A 19,810-nucleotide genomic window follows, 5' to 3' on the forward strand; every position below is an offset into this window, starting at 1 on the left:
AGAAAAAAAAAAAAGTCCATGTGTTACTTGCATGAGAATTTTGATCAAGTATTTGTATATCACAGTAAGCCTAAATTAACGTATCTTGATTAATTTTTGAAAGAACTTCTTGCTGTTGTACTATTTTCCTACTGAAATTAGCTTTTACCTCATCATGACTACTATTTGTAAAATAAATATTACTTACTACTTCAGGTTGTTAAAAGGTTTTCTTGCTTTCTTTCCCTCATTGTTAGTGTATGTGTTCTTCCTGTGTGGGAAATATTTTAACCCAGCCGTTTTAAAGAATCTGAAGTTTTTCTGTGCTACAAGCAAAATGCAAGAGCGTGAATGTTGTACCTCTTGGTAAAACCTCATTGAAAGTATCAAACAACTATGTAATGTTGTAGTAACTATTCTGAAATGCCCTGTTTCCTTGTGAAAGCCCAGCTTTCCTATTTTGTGTCAAGGAGTTACAGGACAGAGAGCCTTTTGGAAACACAGACATTGAGGCACTTAAGATACTGACGCAAGCTTTTGACTCAGGGCTTGTTTCTTTGTTGAAACCACTCCTGATCTTTCTCTCTTCAGCTCTAACATACACTCCTTGTTCCTATCATTCTGGAAAATGTTATTTTTGGAACAGCATATGTCAAAATTACTTAGTTGCTCCAGAAACTTCCCCTGCATTCAGTTCAGTTCATCAGACCTCCCTTGCCTTCTTCTTTGTTAATCTCTGTCCTACAGTGCTAAGAATGTTTGTAAGCCCTCCCTGGTCCCAGTCAAGCTAAACTCTTGCTTTCTTTTCCTTTAGCATGAATGTTTTTACTCATGAAGATATCCTTGATTAAGAAAATGGACCCCACATGTCTGTCACAGCAGTTTTGTCTTATAGCTTGATTTATTTGTGGCTGCTCAACAGCTGCATGCCTCATTTTCCGGCTCTTTTTTTTCCTGGCTTCTTCCCAAACACTTGGCAGCTGCCAGATTTGCTATCTTCAGCTCCTATTCTCAAAAGATTGCTGCTTATCCTTCACACACACACACACACACACACTCTTGCACATCCCTCTCAGGGAAAGGGGAGGGTGGTTGCATGACTTTCAGTTCTGTTCTCATTCCCCCTGGTTTTGCCCAGGAGCACAGGGGAGTTATACTTTCAGTTCAGCAGTTCCATCTTTTGTACATTTAGGAAAAAAACTTTCCGTCACCTGCACATCTCCTTTGCCACCAACCTCTTTTCCTCCATGTCTTTCATTTCCTAGTCAGGGAGGTCTTCCCAATGCTGCTGTGCTCCTCCAGTGGAGTTGCATATCAAGGGGGACAGTGGCAGAATTTCTCTCCATCAGCATGGCCCCTGTAGGGGTTCCACTCTTGCTGTGCTGCACATTGAGGATTTGAGCCAGCACGTTCTCAAGTTGCATGCTACAACTGATGTGAAAAGCAGAAATGTTTATCTATCCAGTGGAATAGATGCAGCACAGTAATTGAGTGGTTATTCCAGAATCACTCACCATTCTGAAAGGTTATTGTAATCATTAACCTCCAGCATGAAAACTCATTTGGGATAAAGTGGGAGAAATTTTACATGCTTCATTGGTTATTCATGTGGGCTGTTTATGTAAACTCGGGAAAGATGATAGTGTGTGAAAGTTTTCTTTGCCATCAGAAGGTCTAGAAATTTGCAATCAGTGAGAACTTTATATGCTCAGCATCTCTGAATATCTGGCCAGTTTATTTAGACTCCTAAGTGCAGGATCATTGTTGACCTTAACCTTTTAAAGGATTGAGGGCCAAATTTCCAAGCTTTTAAATTGTACATTTCTCCCTAGATGACCAATAACAGATGAGTCACTGAGGTTGATTTTGACCAGCAAGGAATGCTTTGGTTTTTTTCTTTAGTCTTTCACCTTTTATAGCACATTTTCCCACCTGATCTTAAGCCTGTAAAGCAAGGAGGCAGCTGTTGAGTGCAAGATGTTAGGCTACAGTCAAAAGTTACCAAATCAGCATCCTTTGAAATGTTAAAATGAAGTTGTCCTGAAAGAGGGCTGTAGGAGCAGCTCAACACCCAAACCAGGAACCTTCACACTCTCTCTAATTACTGCAGACCAAGCTGCTCAGTCCATCAGGCTCTACTACTCCAGGAATCGTACAAACTTTTGAAGAATCAATGTAAATGATTTACTCAACAGCTTCAACTTACCTATTTCATGAAAGTTAGGCTTGTGTAACCATAGCAGTAGAAATATGGAAACTCAGGAACTGGATAAATAGTTTTGTATCATCTTGAATGATTTTGTCATGTATGTGTATAAACCTGCACCTCAGATATGAAGTGTGCACAGACTGAATGTACCAAAGAGCTGCACGTTTCTTGGAAATCCTGCCACAATTATTCAATAATGAACTACCTGCTTTACACTATTTTTTGTATTATACTACTTCTTTTGAGAGGAAAGCTAAGTCTGGGTATTCTGTAATTGTAGCCTTGAATTCCCTAGTTTTTCAAAAGCTTAAAAGAAAATCCTTGGCAGTGGTATTCTGTTGCTGTCATTTTTTATTAGTAGTCATTTCGGAATTCTCTCTTCCTTATGTGCTTTCCTGTTTACCTCCACAGGATGTCCTTGGAGAGTTTGAATGTCAGTTTTACCTATGGGTTTTTATATGAAAGACTTTCTGAAAGAAGTATGAATAGAATTACAGTCTCCATAGGAAAAGGAAAATTTGAAGATTCTTAAACATGGTTTAGCTTGGAAAGGATTTATACTTTCTATTTCTAAGTGGCATATTTAATAACTGTGCATGTAATTTAATAATCAGCAATTTCAGCATTGGAAAATTGGGTCATATGGCTGTAGGGAAGCAGTGTCTGAAGTTGTATTCTCTGGGAGTTTGACACAGAGAGACGGAGGAGGATTATCACCACTGCATATTTTAATATTAATTCGCTCTCCCTGCTTTAGTTGCTAGGAAGAGTTTGTTGCAGAGAAATCTGGAATGACTGTGAACCAGTTTGGTGATGACAATCTACTAGAACTTGGTTTATAAGTGGTCATTCTTGTTACTGCCAGCTGCAGTGGGGTTTATTCCATTCAAAACACCAACTAGCTCTGCACAATCCTGAAAGCAGTTTCTTTTATGGAGAGCTGGTGTGTGGCTGTACATGTGCCATATGCTGCTACTTGTTTTCTGTGAGCCTAAAGCCTCCTATGGAGGGTCTGTGCAGTAGTACAGTGCAAGCCATTAAAAACTCAGTATTTGCCAGCTGCTGCCACAGGCAGCTCCTGCTCTGTGGTTTGGAGGATCTGTTGTATTCTCAGGAAATGCTCTGTAGTAGCTGATAATAAATGTCTGACGTGAAAGCAGGCATATATCTGAAGGAAGCAAGAAATTCTGACAATTTTTTTTTTCCCCAACCTACTTGTTTCTCTTGAGTGTTGTACCTTGATTAGCAGACTGGGAAAAAGACAAGGATTCACTTCGTGTATGCACTGGGATCACTGATGCTGCTGTTATACCTTGAGGATATCTCAGTGGGTTGAATTTGAAAGCAATCATGCAGATATGTTTTCTCAAAATTATCTGATACTAGTAAAAAGAGTAACAGAGAAGACAATGCAAACCAAGGAATAGCCTTGAGGAATTACCCAGAGAGGATAATTCAGCACTGTTGTTTTCCTATCACATAAAACCTGCATGTGGCAGGATATTTGGAATTCATGCAAATAAAAGAAACTCATTTTTACATTGATGGAAATGTGTTTGATCAACATTTAGACTTTAAAGCTTTCTACCTTCAAATATCTTTACTTCCCAAGGTCAAAACAGTCTTAACATGACATGTTAATTTTTTGTAATGGGTGATGTACATTTATACTAATTAGTAAAGTATTTAGGAAGGACATAAACCTTTGTGCTTTTGGAAGCAGGACAACTAATAGATACCTAGACTAAGAGCAAGATGTTTTCTGTAAAAATTTTATGCTGTTCCTTATGTTGCTTTATCACAACTACATCCATGACTACAGGTCAGAGCTACCAGACCTATTGCTCTTCCTGTGTTCTGGTAACCAAATTAAAAAGGTGAAGCTCTCACTACATGGTGGCTTTTGAGTTCTTGGGACATTCACACACTACAAAAGCAAAGGGGAAGGAGAAGTGAAAATCAATCCCCATTGCTTATGTGAGATGAGCATACTCTCGCATCCACATTTGCAACACTCACATTTAATGGATGCTGATTCCGAAGCTAAAGACATTTATTTAAAATGTGATGTTTTAGCGGTTCTTTTTTCTTTTCTGTTCCAGCTGCTCAAGAACCTAATGCACTCAGAGCCAGACCACGATCCAGGTACTGCTTTCATTCCTATTTCAGGAAAAGGCATATGTTCCTCTGGTGTTAGATACAAGGTGTCAGAACTGGTGTTGGATTTTTTTTTTTTTTTTAATTGGTGTTGTGCTGGAAGTACAGCTCAGATCAGACAGATTTAGCAGGAGGAATCTGTAAGCTATAGACCCTACATAAATACTGTGCTAGGGCCCCATGATCTCTGGTCATAAGGTGCTGGAGGTTTTGCCTGTCTGCCCAGCCCTGCTGCCTTGTCAGGGTGGTGACTGCCTCCAGCCCAGCCCCAGGGGTGTTGTGGCAGGACAGCTGGGACCACCCCATTGCAGGGAACATCCTCAGCGGTTCCGTGCTCTTGCAACCTGCATGGTGATTTCATATGGAGGGAGGCACTGCACAGTCCCACAGAAACAGCAGCAGTAGCTCAGCTCTCAGGTGTGGGTGAGTGAATCCTTTTGTTGGCATGCATGTGCTTGGCTATGGGTGGTTGGTGTGTGATGGAAGGACTTACAGACTGTTGTGTGCTAGAAGTGACACCTGCTGAATTCGGATGTTCGAAAGGAAAGGGAAACCTGTGCCAGAAGATACTGTGTATAAATAGATTACATCTTGGGTTGGTTGTCACCTACTGGTGTATAGCCATATTCTTAATTCACCTTAAACTTTTCATTTTTAGTGCTAGTTAGAGGAATCTGCTTGGGATTTTTTTGCTTGGGTAATGAGAGTATAATCAGAAGCTGTCTGCTTACAAGCTTGTCAAAGCCTGCTAGTAAGAGAGGATCAGCTGTAAGCATGATGATTGAGGATTGAAGTCCTCTGTTCCTAGGACCTATATTCGGGAAGGCTGAACTGCCTTGTGTGCTGTTTTTCTGCTGCTAGCCAAAGCTTTTTAGTTTCTGCAGAGTTTTATATTTTCTTGCTGTGTTACTAAATTGCAAATATGCAAAAAATGTGCACAAATACATAGAATACCAAATGCTTAAACAAGCTCAAAAAAAGTCACTTGAATGTGACTACTGTGTCACATGTGGCTGTCTCACATCTGACTGTATGTCACTGCTTCAATGCAGAAGTTGAGACTAAAGGTGCTTGAGCACATCCTTGAACTCAGGCCTGCTGTGCTTGTTGGAAATGGGATGAAATACCATCGGGAGATTTATTTTTCTCTTTAAAGAATGATTGGCATATTAGGAAAAAATGTGTATTAATGGACTTCAAAATCGAATTGGAATATATTCAGTAATGAGAAAACAAAATGGTGAAAGAATTGGTGGTATTAAAAGTAAATCTCATTGGTGGTGATAATGAACAAGTAGAATTGCTGGTGCCTCCTCTGGTCCTAAAAACTGATTCAGAGGGTGAGGAGGACTCTGATAGTTCTATTAGAGAAAGAAGTAAATCAGGAAGTCTTGTCTCTAGCAGAACTAGGGCAAGAGGATGGAGTAAACCAGTGATTCGGGCTCCTTTAAGACAAACAAGTGTGACTGCTGGGAAAGCCGTGTATGTGCATGTACTGTTTACTCACTGTGATTTATTGACTTGGAAACAGGATGTAGCATCTCATTGTAACAATCCAAATGATATGCATAGCATTATTAAATCTGTGCTGATGACACACAACCCCAGCTGGGGAGATACATAAGTTTTGCTAGAAATTTGTTTATTTATGAAGAAAAAAAGAGCAGTTCTAGAAAAAGCAGAGGAAGGACTGAGTAGGAGAAAAGTTGAGGGGCTAGATCAGAAAATTGGGGGAGTAGGAATACCAAGTCTTGATGATCTTCTGCCTAAAGAAGATCTTGAATGAGATTTGAATAAAGATGTTGGATTATAAGGAGTAAAAACGTTGATTTTATATGGAATTCATAATGGAGTGGAAAAACCTAGGAGTTTTGCGAAGTTGTGTGACATAAAGCAGGGAGACAGAGAACGTCCATTAGCTTTTTGTGAGTGGTTGTGTGAAGTGGCTCATAAATGGACAAACTTGGACCTGGAGAGTGAGGGTAATAAGATATTGCTCAATATACTTTTAATTGGACAGCTGGCACTGGATATTACGCACCTGTTTGGCAAAGAAAAATCCGTTTGCCATTAGTGGGAGTTATTTCTGTTCTACTCAAATGTGCTTTTGGTCTTGTCCTGGCACGCAGAATGTGTTCTATTAAGTGTAACATCTCACGTTGTCTGTGCTCGTTTTGAACAGTCTTGGTCTTGCTTGGTCTTGGTTTTTCTAAACTGATAACTACAACAGCTGAAAAATATTGGACAGTATTTAGCAAAATCAAAATTCTTAGCAAATGCACCACATTGGGATAAATGTGCTGTGGGAAGTACTGAGCCATGTATTTGACCAGTTGCAGTCACTTTGGAGCCATACTGTTTTGCTGGATTTAGTGGAATTTGGCGACCATTTCCTATGGAAAATTTATTCTAATAGTTAAAAATTTATTCTACTAGTGAGAATATTACAAATTATGAAATGTGAATTTGCAAGAGGTAGGTTGAATCTATACCTGTATAAACACTACCCGTGCAGTTGGGAAAGGCAACAGAAACTCCAAGGGGTGTATGTGGGGAATTCTACTTTGGTTTATTCAAAATAGTTGCTACAATTATCCTGCTGGCAAGGTTACATAAGAAGGCCTCAAGCTGTGTTACTAAAAGCCTTAAAAAAATACTAGCCCTGTAAGCGTGACTCGTTCCTTTCTCCACATGCTTAGGTCCTTCTGTTGCCAAAAAAATCTGTGTTGTTATAAGAGGGAACTCTTAGTCATTAGGGCAAGGAATTTCCACCATGAACCTGAGTTCTGGTCAGTGTATTTTTAGGTACTATTCACTATAGTTGTTTAAAATTAATTTTTGAAATAAAATATTTTCTGCTTTTCCCTGACGTGCTTTACCTTAGGTCTTACTCTAGCACATCAATAGAAGATGCCATGAAAAAGGGAGAAGAGCCCCCTACTCCACCTCCAAGGCCACAAAAATCACATTCCAGAGCTTCCTCTTTGGATCTGAACAAAATATTTCAGCAAAACACACAAGGTAAAGTTTCCTTTCTCTGCTCCTTCTGAGACCATTCAGGTTAGCTGTGTGCTTGGCAGTTTGATCTGTTTGCAGAAATGCTTGGCAGTATGTGCATATGCTGGCCTTTGCTGCAGACAGTAATGCACTGCAGAGCAGGAGTTCTGCTTGTGCACTTGCTTGTGTTACATTGCCACTGAGGGGAAAAATCAGTGTTTCTATAATTAAGGTGATTATAATGTTTTCTGGCACAGTAATGGGAAGCTTAACATATGGTAGTCTGTCATCACTGACTGTTTATAACTAGTCTGGCTGTTTAGACAACTCTCATCAGTAGCTGCAATACAATTGATTTTTATTACTATTTAGTTTTTGTAGTTCAGAAACAGGAAGAAAACCCTTAATGTTTAAACTGGGAGAAAGAAAGCAAACATTTTTGATGTTAAAGTCGAACATATGTGTGGGAACAATCAGAAGCCACTCTGAGTAAAAACAAGGGGTAATTTCTTTTGACACGGGTGCACATTGAGGGGAGAGAAAGAAAATGTAGAATAGCAGCTGGGGTGAACTGAAAGAAAATGGCTTTTCAGCATGTTACCCTTCGAGTGTGCCTCTTGCCTTCAAGTGGGAAGAGGAGCTGTTTGTTCAGGGCAGCAGTCATCCAGCATGACTGTGCTTCAGCAGGGTCCTTGAACCAGATCAGAGGTTTGTATGCTGCACACCAATCATGACTCAAGGACTAGCTTAAACACGGTCATGCTTATGCTTCAGAAGAAAGCCAAGGTTTGACTGTGTCAAGGAATGTTTAACTGGGCTCTCTAATGTGGTTCCTGGAGTAGAAAAGAGTTTTACCTCTTGCTATATGGACCTTTTTTTGTGCAAACAACAGAGAGAATTCGAGAGCCCTGCTATGTGTGCTGCACCCTGAAACTCAATAGGAATAAACTTTTTTTTTGCCTTACACAGAGGAGTAATTCTTTATCTTTGTTCCTGTTGAGGGATTTGATGCCTCCAATTTTGATTTTGTTATACATCGAAATAAAACCCCCAAACAGAGCCAAGTATACATTTTCTACTGCAGCAGGTCTTCTTGGAATCCAGATAACAAGTGTAACTGGAAGGAAACTGGAAGGAAATAAACTTGGATTAAATTTCACTTGGAACACAAATGAAAGAAGAATGTAAATTCTGTGAATGAAAATTAACATTTTGCTTTTCCTATGGATCATTTTGAAAGTCACAAAGTGGTTTCTTTTGGGGAACTTAGCAAACTGTGCAGTTTTGGGTACCACAATATAAAAAAGACATTAAGCCATTAGAGAGTGTCCAAAGGAGGGCAACAAAGAGCCTTGAGGTGAAGCCATATAAGGAGCAGCTGAGGGCACTGGGTCTGTTCAGCCTGGAGGAGAGGAGACTGAGGAGAGGCCTCATTGTGGTCTACAACTTCCCCATGAGGGAAAGAGGAGGGGCAGGCACTGATCTCTGCTCTGTGGTGACAGTGACAGGACCCAAGGGAATGGCCTGAAGTTGTGTCAGGGGAGGTTTAGGTTGGATATCAGGAAAATTTTCTTCACTCAGAGGGTGGTTGAGCACTGGAACAGGGCCCCCAGGGAAGTGATCACAGCACCAAGTCAGAGTTTGAGAAGCATTTGGACAACACTTTCAGGCACATGATGTGACTGTTGGGGTGTCCTGTGCAGGGCCAGAAGTTCGATTTGATGATCCTGGTGGGTCCCTTCCAACTCAGGATATTCTATGCTTCTGTGTATATCCAGCATGACTAGAATAATCCTATTTTGGTACATTAATTTTTGTCCTACTAATTCTAGTTGAGAAATAATTTTAGTTTGGGGAGATTGGTGGATAATCTGCTTCCAGACCCACAAAGGAATGCTCAGTAGTATTGAGTTTTGTTTTCAGTTCCACATGGGTCATGTTGATGTATAGGTATCATTTCTTTAATTGTAAAACCATCTGTGCTTTGAAGCATTTGTTTTGTTTATTTCCTTTTTTAAAGGGCAGAAAAAGAAAAATATCTTTTCTCCAAGTAAATTCAGTTATAGACTGGCGAATCCCTGTTGTGGGCACTGGGATTTTTTGTTTATTTTTTGTGATTCATTTACTGCTGCTATATGATGTTTGTCACCATCATATTATGCCTTTCTCCTGGCCAGTGTACACACAGAATATTTATATGTGATGGCTGGGATGTCCAGCAATGCATTAGCCACAGAAATGGGCTTTAAAATTGTTGAATTGGAAGGTAACTGGACTTGAAGAAGGCACCTTCATTCATACTTTATAGCTGCACTCCTCTGGGATGCTGTAATGAGTGTTACCCAGGAAAAACATAAAAAAGCATGGGAACTTATAGAAAGGCGCCACTTTCTGAAATATCCAAGTGAATTTCTGTTAAGAGACAGAAATCTCTTCTATTTTGTTTTTATTTATGTAGTCTTTATGTTAGCATCTGAGAAAAATTCTGTGCTGCTAAATTCTCAATGTATTTCTTTTTGTTGAATATGTAATCTCTGGTATTTGGCCTGTGTTCATATTAAGAAAATACTTGGCTAGAGTTTATGCATTCCTGGAAGGACAACAGCAGGTTTTAAGTAGAAACAGAAATGTCACTTTAAATGCATACATGACCTAGTTTACTTCTTTATTTCTCCCCTAGCCTAGTCTCTAGTCAGATACAAGACAACAGCTCCCAGAGTAAGACCTGGGTATTGATGGGGCCAAAATTGGGGCAGCTCAGAGTCCAGAGATCCTGCAGCAGAGCCCCAGCCACCTTCTAGCCTCAACAGCAGCAGTAAGCTTGAGTCTGCCTTGGGGTGACTCTGGGGCTGGGGCAAGTCTCAGTTTAAGTATTAAAACCTGAAAATGCATCCATTGTCTTCTGATGTTTTGTTCAGTTCTGTTTGCTGCCCATGACAGTTGTTAAAGAATCACTTCTGGGCAGTGACAGCAGTCTGAGTGTTGTTAGGTTTATACAGTTGCCCCTGAAATACATTTTATTTCTCATTTAGTTTCATTTCTGAGTCACATAACTACTTTTAATTAACACTTCTGTTGAACAAAGGATACTTGTTGGGAAAAGAGAATTTGCTTTGATGAAACAACAAAATTGTTATGAACAGTGTAGTTTTGTGTTATCTGGAAGCAGATTGAACAAAACAGCCATATAACTATTTACAAATGAATTTTTGACTGGAGGTTTTCAGCACTCATTTGCTTTTGAAACTCACCTCCTGCTGTGGCTGTCCCTGTGGTGAAGAACGCGTGGAATGCAGGCACCATTTTTTACATTGGCTCCTAAGGAAGCACTCACTGTAACCTGGATTCTCTGCTTCTGGGCCACTGGTTTCAGCCAGCAACAAGGGGCTAGTATTTTGGAGGTTTTCTCCCTTGTAAAATGTGAGGTGTTAAGTTCCACACTCGGTCAGGTGGAAACACAACAAGCATTTTATTGCAAGTGCAGTATTTTCTGTTACAGATGATGTTTTCCTGACTACAGTCAGATCTGTAACCTCTACTTAGCATTGCTGGGTAGTGATGGCTGCCAGATAAGAAAACGTCCTGTTTGTTCTAAATCTGTTGTTCACAGGAAAGGAACAAGGGAACAGATTTTACTGGTGTGCATCAGCATTCCCATCAGTGATGTAAGTGTGTCTCCACATCACTTCTGTATTCCTTCATACATGTGTTTCCCAAGCAGTTTAAAGTGGTACTTTTATCATTAAGACTGAATTAGTACAACTGTCTTTCTGCACCCTCCATTTTCATTACTGCTAAAGGAAGACTGTTCAGCATCACATTTTACCCTCTTTTTCATAACTTTGAAGAAGACTTGTCATTACTTCTTTACTTCATCAAACTTCCATTACTTCATTCAATTAGCACATCCTTTCCTTGAGCTTACAGGCTTGGTGGGTTTTGTTTGCCAAATGTAGAGATTTGTGAATAGTTAAATGTGTTTTGAGATATCTTAGTTTTTTCATATTTGCCTAAATCAAATTTGTTGTATTTCTGAATGTTTTTAAGTCTACATGTAAAATGAAACAGTTCATAATTGTGTAGGAAAGAAAATTTTGAGAATTAAAATGATTGTTACTCTGATGTCATAGATGTTTTGATACAAACAGGTCCAAACAGTAACCATAATACTGTTTTTCCAGTTGTTTTCAGGAATATCTTTCCAATTAGATTGTCTTTTTCTCTTAGTGAGCCAAATGGAAGTGACTTCCCCTTTTGTGCACGTGAAACTGAGTGCAAAAAAACCTGCAAAACTTAACCTAGATAAGCATGATTACTGTAGTATTATCTTCTGTATTCTTTTATGCTTAATTGTATTTGTTAGGAAATGTCTGTGCCCATTGAGGTTAGCTGTCTGAAAGATGTAGTTGCTAAAGACAAGCTTTTAATGGGTGGTGCAGTTATGTTTTTGTATTACCATAAGTGCAGATTTCTTAACTAAAATTTTATTGGAAAGCCAAAGTGACAAGGGGAAACTTAGAATAGTTATGTTCTTTTTTTTAAGGATGAATTTAATTAAGTAGTTAATTTTCAGGACTCATTCCTCTCATTGCTCTTACATTAGTCTTGATTTAGTAAAATTCAGCTACTTTCTTGGGATTTTGTTCATGCTGTAATACTGTACTGTCTTGCATGTTACTGTGTTGTGTTTATTAATCAGACCATTAAACATTAAATTAGGAAGCTGAGAATTCTGAAGGACCTTTATTTTAGAGAAGAGATAATGGCAAATACCCTCACCAAATATGCCACTTCCTGAATTATTGCTTGCATGGTGTACAAGAGCTCTAATATTGCAAGCTTCATCACGTGAGGAGTGTAGAGTTAAGTTAGTTACTGGTTGTAAGGGTTGTGATAAAATTAAAAATGTCTTATGCATAGAGCACAGGGAACACAAAATTGAGCTGCTATTCATATTTTTCTCAGGCTATGAAATAAATTTTTAAAATAATTGCTGAAAAAATACTTTTTAAAATCAGAAAGTATTTTTTTTTCTTTTGGGACTAGCCCAGCCCCTGATCTGTTACTGGAACTGCTGGTTTTTTCTAGTCTTGTTCCCCTTCAGAATATATTTCATGACTGAACTTACTCTGAATGAAATATTCATGTCCTCCTTCTGATTTGAATGGAGGAGTTTTGTGCCTCTCAGCCTTTTAGAATTTTATATGAAGGATTTATGTGTTTACAACTGTGTAACTTACTTCTTTGCCCAACTGGACAGGAACACAATTAAGGTTAAATAAGATGGAGAAAATAGTAATGATATAAGTGGATGAATAGTTATTAAGTGATAGGAACCTGATGGGATAACTTATTTTTGCATTTTTAGATTTTTATGTATATCTCTAAGGGCTGAGTCCAGAGAGTACTTTACTGGGGTAAATCTTATCAGCCTTTCAAGTGTAGCTGTTTTTTTACAAGTTGTGTCAATAAATTGAACTTTTAAAAAATTGTATTTTCCCATTTATCTAATCTTAGCTCTTTCAGGAGTTGAGGAATGATTTGCAGTCTGTTTTGATCCTGTTGCAGGTTGTTAAAAATTAAATTTTCATCCAAAAACTCTTCTACAGAAAATTGTGAAGGTTGAAATGTACTTGACTAGCACTACCAGCCCCACTGAACTTTTTTGTGATCCCATGTGGGTTACTCTGTTCTGTGAAAAAGATGTTCATCCATCATGGAACAGCTTTGTAAGTTAAACAAGATAGGATCTGCTATGTTTCATGTGGAACAGGGGTCAAGCTGCCTCCCTTGTGGGGAAGACCCTGGAGATGCAGATGTCCCCAAGAAGTGTGTGAGCCACAGGTGGGACCAGAGGGGTGATGGCTGGTAGCCCCCTGCTCGTCCTGGCTCCCACGTGCCTGTTCCAAGTGTGTCCATGTTGGAAGTGGTCACAGGTGGCCAGTGCTGGAACCTCCACCACTACCACCCAGATCTCCAGAGGGGAGAAGCTCTGGTAACATGGATCTGTGGGAAGTAGGTGGAGGGACTGTGCCTCCCTGTGGGTGGAGAATGAAGCTAAAAGTGAAGTGAGACAGAACAAAATCTTGGGTAGTTTTGTTTAAGGGTGAAGGGAGGAGGGAGAAACAGTCCCCAAATAGAAACATGCAGAAGAGGAGAGGGTAGAGAAAACAGGAACTAGAAAATGCAATGGTTTAAGGAAAATGAGGGACAGGGAGGTAAAAATACAGATGTTGTGAATATGTGATGTAAACCAGAAAATAGATGTTTTAAAAAAAAATCTATTTTACAGGTTTTCTTAACACATGCTGAAGTTCATGGATAGGACATTAAAAACAGACATAGTAAGAAAACCTCTAGTGATATTTTGCTTGTTTGATTTGGAAGTGACCCATCAGATACGTTAGCACACAGTGTCCTAAATGGTCACACCTGTGAGTTCATAGCAGAGAAACATTAATTACTTAAGGTCTGACTAAATCTCTTCCTAATTACTTGGAAAGTATGTGGATAATTCTCCACTCACTTAAGGTACAAATGATGTTCTGTATGATGAGCACATGAAACAGACCTGTAGCATGACTGTGTGTCTGTGACATCAGGTGTGTGTATTATCTGCTGTGACACATGAAACTGCCTGCTGAGTGGGTTCCTAAAACTAACTGTGGGAAGAGAGGTCATTCTGCCACTGGCAATGCTTTCTACAGCATTTCTACAAACCTGGTAACAAAGTTAATGTCAGGAGTCTAAACCAGTTTTTTTGCAATGCTGTTACCTTCCGAGGAGACATTAGGAAGAATTATTGAAACAGATCCCTGGATCAGTAGGGATTTCACAACTACCTTACTAGAATCCTTTATTAAATTTATATTCCTGGCTACAGCTTTACAATTTTTTTGGTTTGGGTTTTTTTTTTTTTTTTTTTTTTTTTTTTTTTGTTTGTTTGTTGTTGTTGTTGTTGTTGTTGTTTTTTAGATGTAGTAGTGAGAATTAATAAATCAAATCTCTTAAGAAATGGTTATTTCACAATCACTTACTAATGCTGCTGTCAGGAATGTATATAAATGAAGTTGTGCAAAGAATGGTGTCAGTGTTAGGGGATAACCAAGTACCAATTTCACTGAACAAGAATAGAAGTTTAGTAAGAAGGAGGTAAACAGAAACCAGCTTAGACACAGGACTTTTCTGTGCTCTGCCTTTGGCAACAGAAGCAGGAAAAGTGTTTCAAAAAGCTCTCTGGAATAGTGTCAGAGTGGTGAAAATGCTGGCTTCCCTGAGGAACCAAAGCCTTAGGTAGTTGGGGGAACTGAAGAATAATTCATTCTGTTAGCTTATCTATTTTGAACTGATTGCAGTATCTAACTCCCTTTGCTTCCTGATAAAATTAATTGGTTGGTGTTTTGTTAAACCTGATCTGGGAGCTCAAGACTCGGAAGCAGCATAAACTGATGGAAATCTACCATGCAACCAGCCTCTCCTTTGATCCAGCTGTGCTGTAGCATCCACTTGAAAAATACCAAATACATCAGCCAGACTCTCTCTTTTGACTTGAGATGAGGTCAGTCCCCTTTGGGAGGCAAGATCTAGTTTCACCTTGGCCAGCAAGGTACAAAATGGCCCTTGACCCAAGAAAAGCACCCTTCTTTCAGGACACTGCTTACGTATGTATTCAGTTCAGACGGGGAGGAGGGTATACATTTTTTCCACCCAAAGTTTAACCTGTCTGAGGTGATACTCAAGCTAAGGTGATAGACATCTAAAACCAAGACGTCATCCACATGTAGGGAATTAATATTAAATATCTGACATGGAAATATTTCAGGAAATGTAGTTTTGTATGCTGCTGTTTCACTATTAATTTTCAAAAATAGCAGGCATCCAGAAGCTCAGTGTATTATGGTAGTTTTTTCTTCAGTACTGAAAACCAAGAGCATAAGTGACTGTCATTGGGTAAGAGAAGTACAGCACCTTGCTCTTATATTGCACTGAAGAATCCCACGCACCCAGACTTGCTCATCCTAGTTTTGTGAACCTCCACTGCTGCTGCGCCTAGTGACTTAAAGATCTACTTCCATAGGTTTGTGTGGGCTGTTACAACATTTATTTTTCCTCCATCTCCTCTTCCTACATCAAATAAGTAAAAGAGCTATCTGAGTGGTTCCTAGGATTGTTATTTTTCACTACCACAAGTAATGATTAAGTGCTGAGTGTTGTTGTCTGCTAGGGAGGCTGGAGGCAGAGTGGTCAGATAAGACGGCATAACCAGTTCTCAGAGTGTACAATTGCAGCCTGGTGTTTGTTTTAAAATATTAATCTACCCTCAGATTGGAAAACCTGTTTTTTTATCTATTGTGATGTCTTGTTAGTACTATCAGACCTTTGTGGTTGCCAAAATAGGGCAGAAAAATGGTCTTGGAAGGTTCCCATGTGGATAATCCGTCTTAAAGTGTAAACATGCTAAGTAAAGAGCCATGATTTTTGAACTGAAAACCCTATCTTTGTGGGAGTAACTAGTGCATGAAAGGGCTGTCATTTACTGGAATACACGTGATATGGATACTTAAATCTGTTTTACTGGTACCTGTATGGGCTTTCTACACTGCTCTCTGTGGGATTTGCCTTCCATGATGGGGCTTTAAGCAATCTGGTCTAGGGGAAGATGTCCCTGCTCGTGACAGGGGGGGTTGGACTGCGCTGGTCTTTAAGGTCCCTTCCAGCCCAAACTGTTCCGTGATTCTGTGGCTCAGCCTGGTTTGAGTGCAGCAAGTTGCTCAATAGCAAGAGGACCTGTGCAAGGCCCATCCAGCTCCCTGGGCTTCTGCGCAGGGTGTGAAGACTTCTTTTCAAAGATCAGGGACATCAACTTATCCAAGCTCTGAGCCGTGCACGTGGAAGCATGACATTTGTCTATTTGTCTGTTTGCTGCTCGGCACCAGGGTACTTGCTTTTATTTTGGAAACAGACCTTCCCCTGTGTTTTGCTCTGAGGACTAAGTAGTGCTGCCATCTCTAACAGCAAGAGCCGAACTGTGCAGGGCACTCCCAGGAAGGAGAGTATTCTGGAATGGTAAGAGTCACCTGCCAATGCACATGAAAACCTACAGGTATCTGTTTATGTTGTCCTCTTTTAGGGTAGGGACACTAGAGAAGGCTGAAGCCTGGGGGTTTTTTTTATAAGTTGTTGTGAGTCCTCCGAAGTCAGCTAACTTTCGCTAGTAATTGTGCTCACATAAGCATGATTTCCTTCTAACAACAGGCCAAAGATCTTCTGCAACAGCAGGAATTCTATGAATATTTCATGAGTAGCTTAAGTTAGAATTTTTAGGATTAAAAAGAGGAAACTGGGTCAAATGCACATGTTGTAAGCATGTAACTTCTTTAATGCTAGATTCATATATGTTGCATTTTGAAAGCTGCATTTTGTGGTGGCTTTTTTTGTGTGGTGGTGTGGTTTTTTTCATTTGACTATTTTATGGAACAATTACTTTTCCCTTTGGAATTTTGTGGGCCAAATCCCAGAAGACTCATGGAGTTTCACAGTGTGTCCGCCAACTTCAGGAGATGCTTTTCCAGCATGTGGTGTCTGAATTGTTGTTTTCAAATATTGTCACAAGCTGTAACTGCCAAAACCACTGCCAGTGCCCAGATAAATGAAGTAATAACCTGAAGCTCAGATTAAAGGAAAGGAAGGTTTCTTCCTTTGTAAAGATCAGTTGCATGGGAGAGATGGAGAATGTATTTACCACATCATGCTGTTATTGCAATGGTCTTACAAACAGAACTAATGAAATGCAAGAGAAAGGATCCTGATGACTGTTTTTTCAAATCTCTCTAACACCTGTAGGTGTGTTAGTGACTTCCTTGCATAACTTCAGTTCTGTTTTAGTTGTTCTAGCTCTCTCTTTGGTATTGTGTGCAATATTAGGTTTCATTTTACAAGAGATGATGAAACAGACAATGGAAAGAACCTCCCAGTGTATTACAAGTCTCTTTGGAGCTGTAAATAGTCAATTTGACTGTTCTCAATATTTTCACACACAGTTTTACTCTCATGCCATAATTATCTGTAATGGTTAGTATCTTTTTTCTTCATATTTTCAGCCATGTAGACATTTTTAGATTTGGTGTATAAAATATATAAATGGCTAAGCTATAACAAGGCTCTTAATGGTCTTTGTGGTCTTTTTAAAATATGCATGGAAATAAAAAGTGTATAAATGTAATTGATTGCTTAGCATTATTGTGGTAAAGGGCATTTCTAAGTTTAATACTGTTGGGGGTTTTTTGTTACACAAAAATACACCAGTGCAAGATGGACTGTCTGGTGTTTTTGCCAGAGCAAGTGCTGAGCAGTCAGTGCAACAGGAGCTTGGGAAGGGTAACCCATTTAGTCCTGGTTGATGTCTCTGTGCCAGCCTAGTGCTCTCTGTCTGCTCTCAGTTGCCTTTGGAAGCTGTCATCTATCCTGTAGTTTTGTCCCAAATGGGTTTTAGGTATTTTAAGAAAACTGAGAATTACAGCATTGGACCTACATGATTATTACCCTCCCTTTTGCTGGCTCAAACTCAAAGCTGACATTATATTGTCTTATAAGGGCTTGAACTAACTGTTAGGGTTTGTCTTCCTCCTCCCTCTGAAATACCTCCACTGAGTAATAGCATGCAAATACAAAATATAAAACCAAAGAAATGGGTTTCTTTTTGGTTCATTTAGGCTTTTGTGCTTTAATTACATGACAGATGTTTTCTTTTTAAGGCTATACTCCATCACAGAATGTGTTTTACCCAGAGTGACTGCTAGTGTCTACGTTGGGAGCTAAGGTGTCACTTTTAAGAAGGGCGGTATTTTTAATGACAAAGAGCAAAGTCCAAGAACAAGTGGACCCTGTTTCTGGGTTTCTTTAACTGGAATTGGATTGCTTTACCTACAGGTTTTTTGGCTGACTGGCTTCTTTCTCTGCTTTTTATCATAACATTGGGGGTTTACAGCAATTAGGTCACTACTCATTCACTACTCATGAAGTTATTTCAAACCAGCTTTTGCTCAGTAAAAATCAGGTTTGGGTTTTGTTATTAAATGTTGAATACTGCCTCTTCATTAGGAGGAATTTCCACTTATCCTGGGAATTAATTCTGGGTTTATTTGGAATTAAATTACAGTGGATTTGTTTGGTTGGGGTTTTTTATCAACATCTTCTTCTTTTCCCACTGTTCAGCTGTGAGGTCTGGCTGGCTGCCCCCGCCACCACCTGCACTGCCCCCTCGACCATCTGTATCTCAGGTATGGACAAAGCTTTAGTTCTTTGCTGTGTGTTATTTGTTTATTTATGTTACCATCACAGTGGTTAGCACAAGTTGGCTTGGACACAGCAGCTGTTCTTGCTTCCAAGTTCAAAAAATCGGCAGTTTGCAGTTCCATGTCCTCCTTCATTGGTCTGTCTGGCCAGCGTGTTGCAGTGTCAAATTACAGACTAATTAAACCTCTTTGCAGTGGAGCTGACATGCATCCACTAGACCTAACTGTAAATTAAAGGCTAGCAAAGCTAGTCTGTTAAAAAGGGTTTCATGCCTGAAGGCATGGGCTTGATACCTGCTATTGCTGTTTGCTTCTTGGGCTTCAAATGCACTGAGGGCATCTGCTAAGGGAGCCACGGCATAGAAGAGTGCATTGCACCCATTTTAAACCCATTGCACCATGGGTTTAAAAAAAATAATGCTGAAAGGAAGAGAATGCCATGTCAGTTATGTTTTAAAGTTTCAGACCATTAGTGGTGTGCTTTTATTTTGCATTTTGGGTAAGTTTTTGGGTTTTGTTTTTTAGAGCATCACACAACTGCAGCACAGCACAAATTGACAAAATCATGCATGTCTGCATCCAGATAATTGTTCATGTTTCAGGAAATGATGGAGGATCGTCATCTTTTTCTTTCTGTGTTGTTGGCTGTGTTAAGTCTTAGGCAGCAATATGCTTCATATAATACTCCTTTAGATGAAGTGTATAATAGGAGCGAATCCACAGGGGAGCTGACAGCCCTTACATACAAAAAGCTGGTGAGATACCTTCCTTGGGCCAGAATGGTCGTCACTTGAGTTTTGGATCTACCCTTAAGAGTGTGCTATTGAACATGTCTTACTGCACAGTGCTTATGATAGAAATGTTTAGAGGCCTGTTGCTACCCCCAGCTCCACCAGCAGCTTGTTGTGCTCTTCCTCCCCCCAGCCCTTGTTAGCACTGAGTGCAGTTTCTGCCTTGAGGACTGTAAAACACTGGTTTGAGCTGGCATGTTTCCCCAGTCAGGATGCCATTAACCATGCTGCTAACAGCACACACCCCTTAGTGCATCCATCATGTTCATGCTTTTTCTGACACTCCCCAGAGAGCAGCATTTCCCTCTGGCTTCCCCAGATGCCACAGCACAGCCCCCTACCTCCCAATCCCAGATCCCACAGCACAGCTCCCTACTTCCCAG

The 19,810-nt window shown here is 39.8% G+C and overlaps 1 protein-coding gene across 3 annotated transcripts in view; it reads left to right on the forward strand.

The window, feature by feature from the left end:
- The window catches only part of REPS2 (RALBP1 associated Eps domain containing 2), a 97,775-nt gene that overhangs the window by 57,242 nt on the left and 20,723 nt on the right, over positions 1-19,810 (forward strand). For all 3 annotated transcript variants that reach the window (XM_048287009.1, XM_048286998.1, XM_048286990.1), the window contains exons 12-14: positions 4,291-4,333; positions 7,230-7,366; positions 18,557-18,621. In XM_048287009.1, coding sequence (XP_048142966.1) covers positions 4,291-4,333; positions 7,230-7,366; positions 18,557-18,621 — 245 coding nt within the window. The remainder of the gene's footprint in view (positions 1-4,290; positions 4,334-7,229; positions 7,367-18,556; positions 18,622-19,810) is intronic.

Source organism: Corvus hawaiiensis, chromosome 2 (assembly GCF_020740725.1).
Source record: "Corvus hawaiiensis isolate bCorHaw1 chromosome 2, bCorHaw1.pri.cur, whole genome shotgun sequence".
NCBI lineage: Eukaryota > Metazoa > Chordata > Aves > Passeriformes > Corvidae > Corvus > Corvus hawaiiensis.